Consider the following 17,375-nt stretch of genomic DNA (forward strand, 5'->3'; position numbering starts at 1 on the left):
CCCTCAATTTCTAAAAAAAACTAACGTATTCATTTCTGCACACTAGAGGTACAACACCAATGATAAGCATAACATATGGCGAGGAAGTAAAAAAAATGGGTGGAAACTTCAAAATTCTTAGGGTCATGTTGATGAGAATTTAAATTGGAAAAAAACCACACACGCACACATTTTGAAACCTCTACAACTCAGTTCTGCCACATTTGTGCTTAGAGTCATTGCAAATCTTGGGGAAGGGACAAAACAATAAGTTGACACATTTTGCGTATTGTCATTGAATGTGATATGGAATACTGTTCTGGGGAAATTCATCTTAAAGAAAGTAAGTATTCATTGTGAAAAAACATACTGTGAGAACAATATATGGTGCTCACCCACAATCATCTTGAAGACATCTGTTTAAGGATCCATGGAACATGTTACTAACAAACTAACTAATGAGGTGTGTGTAAAACTTACAGTTCGCCTATATGCATTTTACTTGCTGTACTCACAAGTAAAAGTGGAAACTGCATAACAGAACACCCTCTGTCTCTCATTCCAAGAGGAACAATATTCTGGAAATGCCAGTGTTAGCAAACTGTTTGTATGTCTCTATCCTGAAAGTATACCATGAGTGGGTTCATTGCACCTGAGCTGAGTTGCCTGTGTCATTAGCACAAATGTCAATGCCAAACAACATACTGCAGTGCTGTAGTTCTTAGTTCAAATAAATGAATGGGTTTCAGAGACTGTCTACACAACATTTCAGCAAATCCTTCTATTAATATGACTAGAAATCAGGTAAATGGCATCTACAGCCAAACTGAGAATGGTGTAACAACAAAAAGAAGTGTGTTATTTATTGTTAATATTCTGATATTATAGTAAGAAAATTATTTTTTCAAATATTAAAAAGAGTCACAATTTTTGACAGTTATATAAGCTGCTCTTTTTATTTCTTTCAATACTGATACTCTAAACAGCATTTTAAAGTTTGTCAAAATGTGTAAACATTTTCCTTTTTAAAAACTGAATTAAGTAAAATAAAAAAAATTGCAAAAGTAAGGGCCATCATCGACACTAAAATTGCTAGAGATGGAGCATTGGCTCAATAGGTCTAAGATGGAAATATAACTGACCATGTTCTGTTCAATAAGGTATTCAACATACCAGTATTCACCTGAAATTATGTAGCGAAACCACTGAAACATAAATTTGGATAATTGGACAGGGATTTAAATCCCACACCTTCTAAATATCAGTCCGGTGTTGTAACCACTGTACCAACTCACACAGTCAAATAGCTGAAATATGAACATGTTCACCGTCCATAGATATATAAACTATTATTGCTTCCCTCATTTTTCACTGCTTTATAGCTCCTTCAGGAAAACCATTCTCACCATGACTGGCAAACTTTTGGGATGTGTTATATTTACTATAAAATTATGAAAACAAAGACAAAAATACAGCTTCTGATTTTTAACTCCACTGGTAGCTGCAGTTCATACACAATTAAAATTTCAAGCTTCTAGCAGAATTGTAAATTGCTTGCATTTTTAGGACACATTGAAACATTCAAGCATCACAAGAACTTTTCTGTTTTATTTTCATTTGTGTGTAGGAAATGAGTAGTGTTAAGTATCAAAGTAAGCAAGAACTATGACAACCACTTTCTTGTCAGCACATTTAGTGAAGAATGGAGAATGTCCTTGTTCACACTTAATTAACTTAAAGAGTACCTGGAAAGGTTACAATGAAGAAATACTAATAACTGAAAATGCTAGTAAATCAAGTATCAAAGCCAATGTTGCTGGAGGCCATACCTTGTGTTACTTCTTGCAGTGAAGATACATTGTAAAGGCAAATCCAGTCTGCATCCAGACTAGGCTGCCAGTTCAGTTCCAGATCATACTGAAGTGTGTTGGATTCATGCCCCTCTGCAGGACACACTGTGAGTGACACATCTGGGAAACCATTTCCAGCTGAAAACAGAAACTTTTTTTTTCACATTCACCAAACTTCATATACTGGAATTTAATTTGTTCCATGTGGAAGTTTATCATTAGTGTTAGGAATAGCTCCTCAGTTGGCAGAAAGGCTTTTAATATGCATTCAACTAGCAGTAGTCTAGGGCAAATGAGGATACATATTCAGTTCTAAACACATAACTACCAGTCTCAGGTGTCTGGTGTCATTCTATATATCCACTTTGTTTGTGTGCTTCCAAAAGGCAATTGAAGTGGAATGTTACACTGGGAGTTTAAAAGATGAGGGAAGAACACAAATAGATAGTACGTTGGTGAGTGTCACAAACAGTACTCTGCTTCATGCTATAGAGAGGCAGAGCTGGGAAACAATTTTAAATAGAAGAGACAATAAGCTATTCAGTAAACATTTTGTAACAGAGTGAGGTGGGACTGTTCTGCTTGATCTTATGCCACTCCTGTTACCAATATTATTTTTTCTGATTCTTTTTATTAGTAATACATATATGATGGTTACATGAAATAACTAACTTTTTTGTTCATGCTGTGGTTCTCGGAACTTTATTATTCACAAGATAGTTTTCAGACTACTGCTGATAATGGTATAATTAGTTGTTATGGAAACATTTTATTAGAATTAATATTCATAATTTATAAGACTTGAAGACCAAATGCATTTCAAATTGTCATACTACTAAAAAATGTTTCTTTGAAGATTAACATTGTTCATTTAAAAAGTACACTTTCTTCACTTTTCAACAAACATTTTACTTTCTTCAAATTCACAATAATTTAAAAGTTATTCATTTTTAAAATTTTCGTGTTCAAGAATGTTCATATCTCGGAATGTAATTCTTTCCTAAATCCAGCATCATAGTTTTGTAGCCTAGATTTTTCTGTTTCCAAATATGTATTCCTTCACTAAAATAACTTGTTAGTTTGTTAATTATTCAGGTTAGAAGATTTCAGCTTTTTGAAACATTTTGGTGAACTGGTTTTCACCAGGAAACAGAATGAAGAATTGTCACAATCAACAATTGTTGGGAACATCATATTTTCACACTAAGAATACAAAAAATCATATCACATATTTGGCTTCAAAACTTTTAAGATATTACAATGATCTCATTTAATTACTATAGAAAACTGCAACTTAGAACTGAAAACTTTTTGTTTCAATTTAGTTTTACACTGACGAGATAACTATTTGAGTCCCATACCTTCCAAATCTAAGTTCAGCACCTTAAACACTCTGCCATCTCACTTGGACCATTCTTTCTATCTAAAACCTTCTGGATGATCTTGTGTACATTCAGAAGGCCATAAAAGACTTGGTGGAAGCTGCAGGCTCTGAATATAAAGATGTTTGAAAGAACTTTGCCAGCAGTGCAGAAACATGAAATCATTCAAAACCTTGGAAACAAGATTTAGTTTTGAAGACTTCAGTTTCTATGCTTTGGAAAACAAATAATGTCTTAGTCACTGAAGAGTGTGAGTATTATGATGTGAACTGATTATATGTATCATAATGTCTCACAATCAAAGCTCTTCTCATATTTGTATCCCTCATAAAAAAACTTTAAGGCCACAGCATTGAGAAAAACATATATGTATTAGTGAGTTGAGAAAACAGTATGAAACAAAATCCTGGACTTTCCATTTTACATCACAATATTACAACCAAAACACATCACAGCTTACTTTGAGACTTCTGTGTCTTTATGAGAGCACACAACATCATCAAAGAGGCTCTTCATAGAAAAGACAGGTCACAAAGGATGGTACACTGATTAAGGCACTGGAATTTATTTGAAAGGTATGAGGCTCAAATCACCATACAGATACAGGTTTTCCACAGCTTCTTTAAGGCTTTTAAGGCAAATGCCAATAGCTTTCCTTTCAAAAGTCACATGTGTTTTCTCCCTCCCCCATGTCAAATTTCAGCTTGAGCTCTGTCTTTAATGATCTCGCTGTTGATGTGACATTACTTCTAGTTAACATTAAACTGATCATTCATGTCAACCACTTAAACGATTTGCACAATTAGTGATTTAAGGCCCCTTTGTCTGCACTGTCACATGTAGAAAGCAGTATAAGTTATCTCTCATTCTGTGATACAGTGCTTACAGAAGTCATGTAAAATTATCGCCAACAAAGCAATTTTATTGCTAAATTACTGATTTCAGTTAGCTTGCAACAATTGACATTGCAATCGTGATGATATCATATTTAAAAAGGATGTGGTGAATGGTTCTCTGTAGGTCTACGTTGTATCTTACAACAGAAAAATTTATTTTAAATCACAGCTTTAGCATTGATGGACATCACAACTGGGAAAAACAATTTATCAGTCCCAACTGTGTTCCCAAACATTAATTCTTACTGTAGTTCCAGTATAATGTCTAAGCTCTTAACTAAATATCAGTCCCAGAATGATGTCAAACATTGACTATGGCATGTAGCAACATCTGGAATGTGAGATACAAGTCTGACAAGATGGTTGGTTACTATAGATATGTGTACTAATGGCTGGGGTGTGGCCAGAAGAAAACCAAGTCCTTGTAAATAGCTAAGCTGTCCAGGATTATCTCTGAGATGTTAGAAAATCAGAAGTCCTGGCTGCATTTTTTAAGTCATGGCTGGATACAAACGTGGCACCAGTGAGCTAACACTGGCACAGGCACTGGGATTTGTAGATGATTCACAATTATATGCATGATTGGACTGAGAGTGCAAACAAGAACAGAGTAAGAGGCAGACTGTGAAGGGAAACATGAGAGTGTAAAATGATTGAAGTTGGTGAATGCTATAGGGACAGCAATGCAGGTAGGTGAGGGAGAGTGTCTTCTTCAGATTGGTGCCAGTAGGACTGCTTGATCAAGGAATATCAAACAATTTCCATTCACATACTTCAGAGAAGCTGGTATTAGACAGAAAGGATCCAGATGCAATGGGTTGCAAAGCAGCCACTGAGGTGGAGCATATTTTGCTCAGTAGCAATTTCTGCCACTAGGTGATCAACTCTTTTCTTTTTGTACTGGCCACTAATTCGAGTGGATAGCTTGTTGGTGCTAACGACCACATAAAAGAATTTGTAGAAGATACATTGAGCTATCGATGGAAGAATCTTACCTCATATTAACTAACATCTCCAACTCATTGCCTACAGCTTGTCTATATCAAAGACACAAACCGCTTCCTTCTCTGTCTCTCAAACATCTGTATCTCATTATCACTTGCATCCTTACCCATAACTACTGAAGCCATCTTCCTATACACCAGAATCCTCCATGCCCATGGCCTTGCCACTTTAAAACACTACTTGTCCCAGTGTCTTACCAACTCCAAGCTCATCACATCATTCCTTATACAGCTGACAAATTATATCCTTACCCACAACTGTTTCTCCTTTGAGTGGAATGTATATAAACAAATCCACATCACAGCCACGAGCATGCACATAGCACTGTTCTATGATAACCTCTTTATGGGCCTTCTTCTTCTCCTTCTTCTTCTTCTTCTTCTTCTTCTTACTTATACCTCCCGAGGAGATCACGAATGTAAAATTAGAGAGATTAGAGCGCGCACGGAGGCTTTCAGACAGTCGTTCTTCCCGCGAACCATACGCGACTGGAACAGGAAAGGGAGGTAATGACAGTGGCACGTAAAGTGCCCTCCGCCACACACCGTTGGGTGGCTTGCGGAGTATAAATGTAGATGTAGAAGATCTGGCTGCTGCAACGGCTCATTTGGCAGCCAATTTTTGCATCTTGTAGTGTTGCAGATCTTCATCAGTGTGGGACTGGAACCATACTTTAAAAGCCTTCTTCTCCCTCACATCTTCATTCCACTATACACTTCTTTACTGATTGCTCATTTGCCTGGTTTTGTCCCACCAAGAATGTTATTCACTTCACAGTGGGCTTGGCTGGTAATGCTGTCCCATATGCCTGATACTGGCTTTGCATTCTGACATATACCACCACTTGATTCTCTGCACTTCAATGATTTGGGGATGATTTCAGTTGTGGATATTCAGCTTGAGGTCCATGCCATGAGGCCAATGCTGGGGAGTAACCAATTCTGAGCGGATGACTTTTATGTCAGTTACCAGCTTCAGGTTATGTCTTCTTGTAAGCAGATGTACAAATGGTGGGCACAAGATTCAAATTGACCATGTTATCAGATGTATATGCTCCTTCCTGAAGAATGTGTTAGTCACCACAAGCTCATGTTCTTGGGCAATCATACCCCATCCTCATTGACAGTGCTATACCCATTTCCACCATGACATTGGTGATACACATTTCTTGCTGATCCTACAAGACCATAGAGGTTGCCTCCTATTACCAGATATTCTTCGAGATCAATAGTGCACAAATGGGTATCTAATTCTGTCCAAAATTCATCCTTTTCTTCATCAAGGCATACAACCTGGGGCCTGTAACAGGACTCAGTTCAAAGTTTAGACGTGTCAGACTCAATTTTTACACTCATGAGTCAGTCACATATTCAGTATACATTTGTAACACTGTCCTGATGCCTATCACTAGTCACAATGTCTATGCCATTATGAGTGCTACTTGTGCTGTCGTAGTACAGTTTCTATCCATCACCAATCTCCCAGGCCTTTGGTTCTCTCCATTTGGTTTATTGGATATATGTAATGTGTACGTGCCTGTTTTTCAAGGTTTCAGCTAATTCCTAGCTTCTTTTGGACATGGTTAAATGTTGACAGTAGCAATTCATAGATGGAATAACTTCTTTAGCCCGCCTTGTCCAGTGGTGGGTAGCCTTTGTTCATTTCTCATGTTTCCTGGGAGATGGGAAGGCATATCACTTGTGGGGTATGCCCTAACATTCATAGCCAATTTTCGACCCAAGATCCCAAAACCACTGTCTAGGAGCAATGCAGCCTACCCTCATTCCTCTATAACCTCAAACTTATCCTCCCACCCTCCTTACATAGTCCTCCTCAACCCAGTAAACGACCTTCCTGTGCATTGATCTCCACATATCAAATAGATCAATAAACATTTGTTCATATCAAGTCCATTAACCACTAATAGTACTTCCATTTTGATAACTGCCAAACCTACTACCCTAGAAAGTCTCATACGCCTGCGGAAAATACAGCTGCAAGACTTGTCTGATGCATCCATGCTGCACATCCTATTCTAGTCCCATCGCAGGCATATACTATACTATGAGAAGCAAGGTCATCTACAAAATCAGTCATATCATACACCAGCTCTGCTGTAACTTCTGCACAGCCTTTTATTTGGTCATGATCCACCAATCACCCATCGATCCAAAGAAATTCCCACTGTCAAGTTGTGACCAAGAAAAGAGTTGAGCACCCAGAGGTAGAACAAGCAGCTGAGTACAACATGCTCCACCTCAACCCTTGCTTCACAAGCCATGCCATGTGGATCCTTCCCTGAATATCAGCTTTTCCGAATTACATATGTAGACGGGATTTGCCCTTACAGCACATCCATTGATCAAACATTCCTCCTAGCCTCCATCTCTGCTAGTCCCTGTCCTGAACTCACATCTATCTTTATTGGCATTAAGAGCCGGCCATACAAGTGCGATCTCGAGGTACTAAAGGCCCATGTAGTTCAATTTGCGAAAAAAACTCAGTCATGGACACCTTCGACTGCGTGTGAATAATTTAACACCCTTCCTTTCTGAGCACAATGGATAGGCCCTGGCTCTGATTACTTATCTGTTGGAAGATCCTGGATGAACACACAGACGAAAACGCCCTAATGTTTAGCACCATAAAGCTTTCTTTTACGTTGCCAATGGTATTGTAAAGAGAGGTAAAACGTTAAGCTTTGAGCATAAGACTCATTTAAGATTATTTCGGAAGAAACTACGAAAGTTAGCACGTCGATGAACTTAGTGACGTGACAAAAGCATTTGCATTCAGTCAACGTCCCCGTATTTGTGAACAAGTCATCAGAAAACTTTCTTTTGTATATTGAAAACTCGTCACACTCAGTAAAGTGCCGTAGCTGGAAAAGTCATTCGAGTAAGAATACACTTTTGTTGCCGCTCTTAAGTGTCCGATAACCTGTGGCCAGTGACTAGAGCCAGCTATTTCCGAAGCAAATGTCAGTCCTGTGATCCGTGGAGATTACTGAGTCAGAATAGTAACCTCTAAATCAAGTTACTTGTACCACAGTCTAACATAGACTGTGCTTGTACAGAGAATAGTAACAAAAGTTGTACTATCCTCGCTTTCTCCATGACGACTGAAACTGGAAATTTCTGGTAGGTCTGAGCTCCACTATTAACTGCAACATATCAAAGGACACGTTATTAACGAGGAATGTAGGTGGTGCAATCGTTGCGGTAGTAAAAAAGAAACTGAAACCCACCGTAACAGGACCTGAAGATGTATGCAAGATTGTTCGGACGAGTCTCAGTATCGAGGATGAGTAAAAACTCACAGGTCGGTCCTTCTATCAACCACAAGATGTAACCAGAAAATCTCGGCTCACTGATAGTTATGTTCCTTAATGATATTGCTGGAAGATTTTAATCAGCCAGCAATCCATTCAGACAGTTACTATGAGTAATCTGTATGACAAGACATCATGTAAAACAATGGTAAATGCTTTCTCTGTGAACCGCTTAGAACAGGTTTTCCTGAAGCCCAGTCATGAAGAAATATATTAGATATAATACCAATAAATATTACTGTCCTCTTTAACGAATGCAAAGGGCAACAAAAAAGTAGAAATTTTTAGAAGTTCAGCAAACTAGATAAAATGCAGTATTGTCATTTCTCAACTATGGCATTGTAGATAAGTTATGGCTCATGTGTACAAGAAAAGTTGACCACGCACTGGTTAGATATGTCCTGATAGAAAAGTTCTTGACGGGGCAGTGGAAGAGGGGGAGGGATGGAGTGTCCACGGCATAGAATTTCTATAACGAAATTTCTAAGGAAATAACGGCGACCGGTATTGTACAATTGATGTAAAACAGAGCACATGGCTGTAGACAGAAGGCTGCTCAATGAAACACGTTTACATGTTGCAATGTGTGACTCTTTCAACAGCTAACAAGATCTTTTCGAAAGCCTTCTAATATAGAAATTCTGCTCACATGTAAAGGCTGCCAGTGGCACCAAAGTTACTGTCCACAAACTCACAGATGACGCAGAAAAGAAACTGGGGATGGAAAAGCAAACGTTGAACCCAGACTCAGACGTTATTTCAGAAACCAAGATCCAGGATTTTTGCCCCAGTTTAATTCTCACACCTCCACACTACCTGATCAAAAGTATCCAGCGACTTATTAGTGGACATTAATATGGACTGTGTCCACCCTTCGCCTTTATGACGGCTTGAACTCTGCTGCGTACACTTTCAGTGAGGTGTGTGGATGTCTGTGGAGGAATGGCAGTTTATTTAGTTGAATCCTGCCTAGTCGTGGAATATTCGATGTTTAGAAAACCTGCTTTATCGAATCGCTAGCCAACAATTCAAACAAATCGTATTAATGAGTTTTATTACGAAAAGTAATTGACAATAGTTAAATTTGTGTTAAACAGATGTGTCGCAAGCAAAGGGCGACAGACAAAATAAACGATGTTCTTCAGTATAACAATTCCAGGTTTGAGCTATATAGAATGTACGACTAAAGTAATTAACTTTGACGCTTCTATCTAGTTACTAGTCTTCTAGCTTCTGTAGAACTGGGCCGCAGCCAGTCGGCCACGGCTCTCATGTTCTCTTCGCATAGAGGTCAATGCTGGAGAGGAGTCGGTCAGCGTGCAATGGGCTGACTTCTTCACACCCCTCTCTGCTCTCTCGTTCCTGATTGGCGTGCTTTTGCTCGACTTTATGCCGTAACACATTTCTTCTCAAGAGTCGAAACCAAAGAAGGCAGTGATGTTGAGCGCTGGAGTCTGGAGCGTAGTCGACGTTAAAACTCATCCCAAATATGTTCTGCTCGATTCAGATCGGAAGTCTGGCCAGACCAGTTTATTTTAAAAATGTCGTTGTCCACAAACCATTGTCTCACAGATGCTGATTATTGACAGGGTACACTGCCATCTTCACACAAAAAATTATCATACCCAAACTGTTCCTCTTTTGTATGCACTACAAAGTGCTGCAAAACATTTTGATATTCTTCTGCATTTAACGTTATCTTAAGTGCAGTAAGGTGACAACACCATAACCAAGAAAATCTCCTCATATAACACCACCTCACCCATGCTTCACTGTACCATGATGACAGGTAACATTCTGTGCTAGCTCAACTGCTGACATCACTTTGTAACTCACGAATGATTCCTTCCTCTGATTTCATACTATTTTTTTACAGTCACCCTCTGCTTTGCTTGTTGGTTTATGGTCGTCACTACATGAGATCTACCTGGTCTTGGTTTAGCTATGGTTGTTCCTTCGCATTTCCACTTTACCATCAAACCACCAACAGTCGAATTGGGCACCTGTAGAAGGGTTGAAATGTCCCTGATGGATCTGTTACTCAGGTGACATCCAGTGACTAATCCACATTTGAAGTCACTAATCTCTTCAGACCGACCTACTCTGCTGCTACTGTATTTCTATTGACAACTCACTACTCCCTGCCTTCTTTTATACTGGCTGGTTCACCTATTGTGAAATCTGGTGCTCAGTTCCTCATTACATAGGGGTGCCCAGATACTTTTGGTCCCATGGTGTATATTAATGTCAGGGCTTTGAGAAAAAACTGGGATTGCCCCAGGGACTCGTGGAATTTCTGGCAATTTCTGTATAGAAGCTGCTCCTGAATCTGCACCCTAGCCACTCTTTTCATGGGATTTTTTTACTGCCTGCACAGCCCCCATACAACACATTTTATATTAACAGAACTGTTGTGAGCAACTATGTAACATTGTACTTCCAAAGCACTTGACTTTGTTACAGTTGTCTGGATTATCATCAGTGACGCATCCACTTTGTCAACTCTTGACTATTCGTTACAAACAATTTTTCTATTTTAATCATAATATACAGTGCATCCCTTGAGCAAAGGATTGCGCCCAGTGGCTGGATAGAAGCACTGGTCACATCTGTACACAAGAAGGGAAGCAGGACTGAATCTCAAAACTGCTGTGCAGTATCATTGACAGCCATCTGTTGTACAATTTTATAACATATTCTGAGCTAAAACATTATGAAGTCCCTAGAATAAAATGAAATTCATGCCACCCAGCATGGACTCCGAAAACATCAGTCATGTGAAACCAGTATCGTGCTTTTTTCACAACGCATCCTGAAAGCCATGGATCAAAGCAATCAGGTGGATGGAGTATTTGTTGACTTCTAAAACAAAAGAAAAAAATTGACTCAATATCACATCAATGCTTATTTACGAAAGCACAATCATATAGGGTATCAAATAAAATTTGTGACTGGGTTAGAAATTTCGTAATAAGGAGGACACAGCGTGTTATTTTGGTTGGAAAGTCGTCTACCAGTGTAGAAGTGACTTCAGGCGTGCCCCCGGGTAGCGTATGGGAACCTTTCCTCTTCTTCTATACTGGTGTATACAGACAAGACGTTTAAAGTTACCAAAAAATCTCTAAAAGTTCTCGACCGACTTACTTCAAATTTTTGCATGCTACTCTAATATACTTTCGGAAGGACATAGCCTATATGTTTTAATACATAAACGTGTAAATAATATGTAATAGGAATGCGTTCATAGCAAAAATTCCTAAAAGTCCTTGAACGCTTTACTTCAAATTATTACACGACACGCTAATAAAATTTCAGACGCACATGGGGTATAATTATTATTCAAGCAACAATGTACAGGTTTCCTGTTACAACCGATTGCGAGAACGAAGGCACTGTGCTGTACTAATGTGCGGTTTCGTTTTCTTTCTTGCAGTCAGTTGGGATATCCAATTCCCATACATATTTAGCAATTGCAAAGCATTGGTGGACTTGCTATTGCTGTATGTTAATTACCTGGCAGTGGAGAACTATATAGAAAGAGCCCCAAATAAATGCAAGGCAGCATGGCAAATAATAAAACAAGGTGTTCAAAAATGTGTGTGAATTCCTAAGGGACCAATCTGCTGAGGTCATCGGTCCCTAGTCTTACACACTACTTAAACTAACTTATGATAAGAACAACACTCACACCAATGCCCAAGGGAGGACGTGAACCTCCAATGGGGGAAGCCGAATAAAACAAGGGAACACAGCAAAATGCACATAAGCAACTAGGAACTAACCACTTGTTTTGATATCGTGTTCGGTTCCGAGTGCTGCGAAGTCTGAAAAATAAAATTTCAAACGGCAATTGTAAGAAGAAGAACAACGCCAAAAATGCAACCAAAACACAGCAGGTAGAACAACATCCACATAACCTGCCACTGAAGATGCCTTGCAAAGAATAATGGCGAAACGCGTATGGCAAGAAAACTTGTGTTCCACTCAGTTGTAATTAGACGCTCCAAAAGCAAAAATTATCAGCATACCGTAACATTATACGCAACTGATGACGACAGGACCACAAAAGTTAGTGTTCCGTGAGTATTTCCTGGGTAATACAAAAGCCACTAAATCCAAAGCGTCGGTCTGTCGTTTATTCTGGCTGTGAGACACAAGGTGTGGGCGACTTTTTGATGATTTGGCAAAGGGGAGCAGGCAAGTATGGAGGCAGGGGGGGGGGGGGGGGGGACTTCAGGTCCTTACCCGAGGGTCCCATTGACCAGACTGACCTCAGACTGGTAGACGCTTAAAACGGTCGAAAATGCTACTTGCAAAGTTTCAAAAACCAGTATTAAGTGAGGTATATGGGAATATACAAGAGCTCCTACGTATGGCGCTCATAGAGACCGCGAAGGAGGAGGAGGAGGAGGAGGAGGAGGAGGAGGTGGTGGTGGTGGTGGTGGTGGTGGTAGAGGTTAGTGTTTAACGTCCTGTCGACAACGAGGTCATTAGAGACCGAGGACAAATTCGGATAAGGGAGGGATGGAGGAGGAAATCGCCATGCCATTTTGATGGAACCATCCAGCATTTACCTTAAGCAATTCAGGGAAATTATGGAAAACCCAGATCAGGATGACCGAACGCGAGTTTGAACCGCCATCCTCCCGAATGCGAGTCCTCTGCTAACCACTGCGCCACCCGGCTCGGTAGGACCACAAAGACAGGATTAGACTAATTACAGTGCAAACTTATTCATTTAAGCAGTCATTCTTCTCACGCAAAGTACGGGAATGAAAGGGGAAGAAACACTAATATGCACTACGGTATAACGAGAATTACCCTGTCCCACGCACTTCACAGTGGTTTGCAGAGAAATGAGTCTTTTTGGTAGTAGGCTCATATTGGTAACTTCAAGTCTCGTCGCCTGTTTTTGACTGTTTCAAGAAAAGAGTTGTCCACATTTTGCATTTCCGTCAAGACACAGCAAGTGCAAATGTGATGTGCGAGTTGAACATCATCCCAAAGAAGTACTTTTCTGACAGTTTCAGATGGTTTTATGAACGTTATGTGCCTTGTACTCAAGTGGGGGAGACTATGTACAGCACCTGAAGCATTAAAACAACCATCTGAACTTTTCTCTTTTTTTTTTTATTAACCCAATCTCGGTCTGATGGGGCATGTTTTCGTTCCACTCGATATCTACACACATTAATACTCATAACTATTTTTATCGCATTACTGGCGAGTTGTGACTCATTAATCCTGTGCTCCAAAGCTAACATGTTTTTATGTTTTTTGGAGGGTGCAGTTTTACATTCCTCTACATTAAGAGCTAGTGCCAGTCTTAACTGATAGATTTGCGAGATTTTACTAGACAGAATTTCCTCATACATAACTGCATCATAAATAATAGTGTTTTCGAGTTTTCGTTTGTGTCGGAAAGTAACCGATTTTGTGACATGTTATAAGTTCCTAACCAGTAGCAAATTATTAGTCTCACCTGTGTGCTTTGGTAGTTTAGTTTATGGTTCTCTGCATGTTAATCTAATTTACCAGACACAGCTCTTGTGTTTTCATCAGTGACTGCAGTTGAGTTCCACAGTGCGTGTCGATAGTTATAGTATAGTTTTCCACAGCCTTTAGTATGGATAGGGATTGTGACTGGTGTGTGTGAATGTGTGCTAAGTTTGCGACACTTCGCTGTCAGCTACAGGCCGTGCTGGCTTCAGTTACACAGCTTGAGGCTGCAGTGGATGGGCATCACTGTTGTGGACTGGCCGTGGGGATCCAATAGATGTCCAGCACAACCAGTGAGTCTTCCAATTGGTCCACAACAGTGCCTAGTGCAGTTACTGCTCACATAGAGGTTGTCCCCTCACACGTGGTCAAGTGGGAGGTTGCCTCGAGGAGTGGCCGGTTGTGAAAGACTACACGGGGAGCTGAACGTAAGGCCTTCCTTGTTAGTCTGACAATCACATTCCAGGTGCTGTCTGTGGCTATCAGTGTCTCTCAGCCAGATGCAGTCGCTAGTCCAGTTTCAAAGGAAACCTCTCAGTCTACAAGGTCTGGCCAGTCACAGAAGGTGGTATTATTGGTAATTAGGAGCGCCAATGTTAGTAGCGTTATTGGGTTCCTTAGGGACATGGCTGCCAAGGAGCAGAAGAAAGTCAGTGTGCACTTCGAGTGCATACCGAGTGGAGCCATTCCAGATGTGGAAGAGGCCCTTCTGTATGCCATGAGGAGCACATGGTGCAGCCAACTGCAGGTGGTAGTTCACGTCAGTACCAATGATGTGTGTGGCTTTGGATCGGAAGACATTCTGGTTTCGGGCAGCTGTCAGAGGTGGTAAAAGCTGCCAGTCTTGCTTGCAAGGTGACAGTAGTGCTCAACATTTGCAGCATAGTCGACAGGACCTATTGCAGACCTCTGCAACAGAGCCAAGTGGAGGGTCTGCATCAGAGGTTCTGTGATGTGTAGGCTGCAGATTCCTATACTTCCGTCATAGGGTAGTGGGGGCTCGAGTTCCGCTAAATAGGACCATTCCACACATGGGTAGCAAGGTATGTGTCGACTGGGCTGTTTTTTTAGGTTGGAGGGTCTCAGGGAAACACAAAGAGGGCTTCAGTGTCAAAGGGTGCAAGTTGAGCATAGGAAGAACGTAGATCGAGGAACCATTGGTGTAACAGTTGTAAATTGTCGTAGCTGTGTTGGGAAAGTACCAGAGCTCCAAGCGCTAATAGAAAGCACTGATGCTCAATTCTTTATAAGCACTGAAAGCTTGTTAAAGCTGGAGATAAGTTCAGCCGAAATTTTTACGAAGGACATAACGGTGTTCGGAAAGGATAGGCTAAGTATACGAGGGCTATCCACAAAGTACATTACGTTTTGGAATTAAAAATTAATAAAGTATTGGAAATTTTTTTTATTATATACAGATGAAAGCCACAGTTAAATACTAGTTTTCTACGTAGTTGCCATTTAAATTAAGGCACTTATCGCAGCGATGGACGAGCTTGGAAATTCCTTCGTCGTAAAATTCGGCCGCCTGCGCCTTCAACCACGTGGTTAATCAGTAACCCGGTAGAAATACGATTTTTGTGGATTTCCTGGAAAGAGGCACTACAATAAACTCTCAAAGGTATTGCCAAAGTCTGCACAACCTCAGAAGAGCAATACAAAACAAGCGCTGGGGAAAGTTGGGCTCAAAGACCTTGCTGATTCACGACAACGCCCGGGCCCACACGGCAAATGCCACTCGTGAAGTTCTCGAATCTTTTAAGTGGGAGTTGTTTCCTCATCCGCCGTACAGTCCCGACCTGGCACCGAGCGACTTCCACTTATTCCCAGCAATGAAGAAGTGGTTGGCTATCCAGCGTTTTGATGACGACGCACAGCTTCAAGAAGAGGTAACCACGTGGTTGAAGGCACAGGCGGCCGAATTTTACGACAAAGGAATTTCCAAGCTCGTCCATCGCTACGATAAGTGCCTTAATTTAAATGGCAACTATGTAGAAAAGTAGTATTGAAGTGTGGTTTTCATCTGTATATAATAAAAAAAATTACAATACTTTATTTATTTTTAATTCCAAAACGTAATGTACTTTGTGGATAGCCCTCGTAGTTAGCTGTGGCATGTTTGTTGCTATTGGAAATAGTTTATCTTGTAGCGAAATTGACATAGATAGTTCCTGTGAATTAATATGGGTAGAAGCCATTCTTGGAAACAGGAATAAAATAATAACTGGATCCTTTTACTTACCTCCCAACTTAGATCACATAATTGCTGAAAGGTTCAAAGAAAACTCGAGCCTAATTTCAAACAAGTACCCTACTCATACAATTATAGATGGTGGTGACTTCAGTTTACCCTCGATATGTTGGCGAAAATATACGTTTAAATCCGGAAGTATGTATAAAGCATAATCCGAAGTTCTGCTAATGCATTCTCTGAAAATTATTTTGAGCAATTGGTTTATGAGCCCACCAGAAAGTAAATGATTGTGGAAACAAATAATCCTGAACTAATAACGAGCATCGAAACGGGTACAAGGATTAGTGAACATACGTTGTCGTAGCGGGAGTGAATACCGTTAACTCTCAGATCCACGAAAAATAAACGATAAATATATCTATTACATAAAAAGCACATAAAAATTCCTGAGAGGCAATTTCCACTCCTTCCAAATTAACAGTGTAAGTGTAGACCTGATGTGGATTGTATTCAAAGAAATAGTATCGATAGCAATTGAGAGATTTATACAAAATAAATTAACAAACGACGGAGCTGATGCTCCTTGGTACATAAAACGTGTCAGAACACTATTCCAGAAACAACGAAAAAAGCATGCCAAATTTAAACGAACGCAAAATCCCGAAGATTGTCGATCTTTTACGGAAGTCGAAATTTACCGTGGACTTCAATGCGAGATGGTTATAATAGTTTCCAAAACGAAACTTTGTCTTGAAACCTGGCAGGAAATCCGAAGAGATTCTGGTCATACGTAAAGTATGCTAGCGGCAAGACACAATCAATGCCTTCTCTGCGTGATAGCAATGGAAATGCTATCGACGACAGTGCTGCTAAAGCGGAGTTACCACACACAGCCTTCCGAAATTCCTTCACCAAAGAATTCGAATCAGGAAAAGATGTCAACATGAGTAACTTAGAAGTAGATATCCTCAGATTAATGAAGCAACTTAAATAACTTAATAAAAGCAAGTCTTCCTCTCCAGACTGCATATCAACTAAATTCCTTTCAGATATGCTGATGCAATAGCTCCATACTGAACAATCATATACAACCGCTCGCTCGACGATAGATCCGTACCCAAAGACCGGAAAGTTGCACAGGTCACACCAGTGTTCAAGAAAGGCAACAGGAGGAATCCACTAAATTACAGGCCCACATAATTAACGTCGATATGCAGCGTGATTTTGGAACATATATTG

General features: G+C 40.1%; 1 protein-coding gene across 1 annotated transcript in view; it reads right to left on the reverse strand.

Moving 5' to 3' along the window:
- LOC126470005 (PI-PLC X domain-containing protein 1-like) overlaps positions 1-17,375 on the reverse strand; it is a 73,572-nt gene that overhangs the window by 46,845 nt on the left and 9,352 nt on the right. The window contains exon 2 of the mRNA XM_050097475.1: positions 1,809-1,967. Coding sequence (XP_049953432.1) covers positions 1,809-1,967 — 159 coding nt within the window. The remainder of the gene's footprint in view (positions 1-1,808; positions 1,968-17,375) is intronic.

This window comes from Schistocerca serialis, chromosome 3 (assembly GCF_023864345.2).
Source record: "Schistocerca serialis cubense isolate TAMUIC-IGC-003099 chromosome 3, iqSchSeri2.2, whole genome shotgun sequence".
Taxonomy (NCBI): domain Eukaryota; kingdom Metazoa; phylum Arthropoda; class Insecta; order Orthoptera; family Acrididae; genus Schistocerca; species Schistocerca serialis.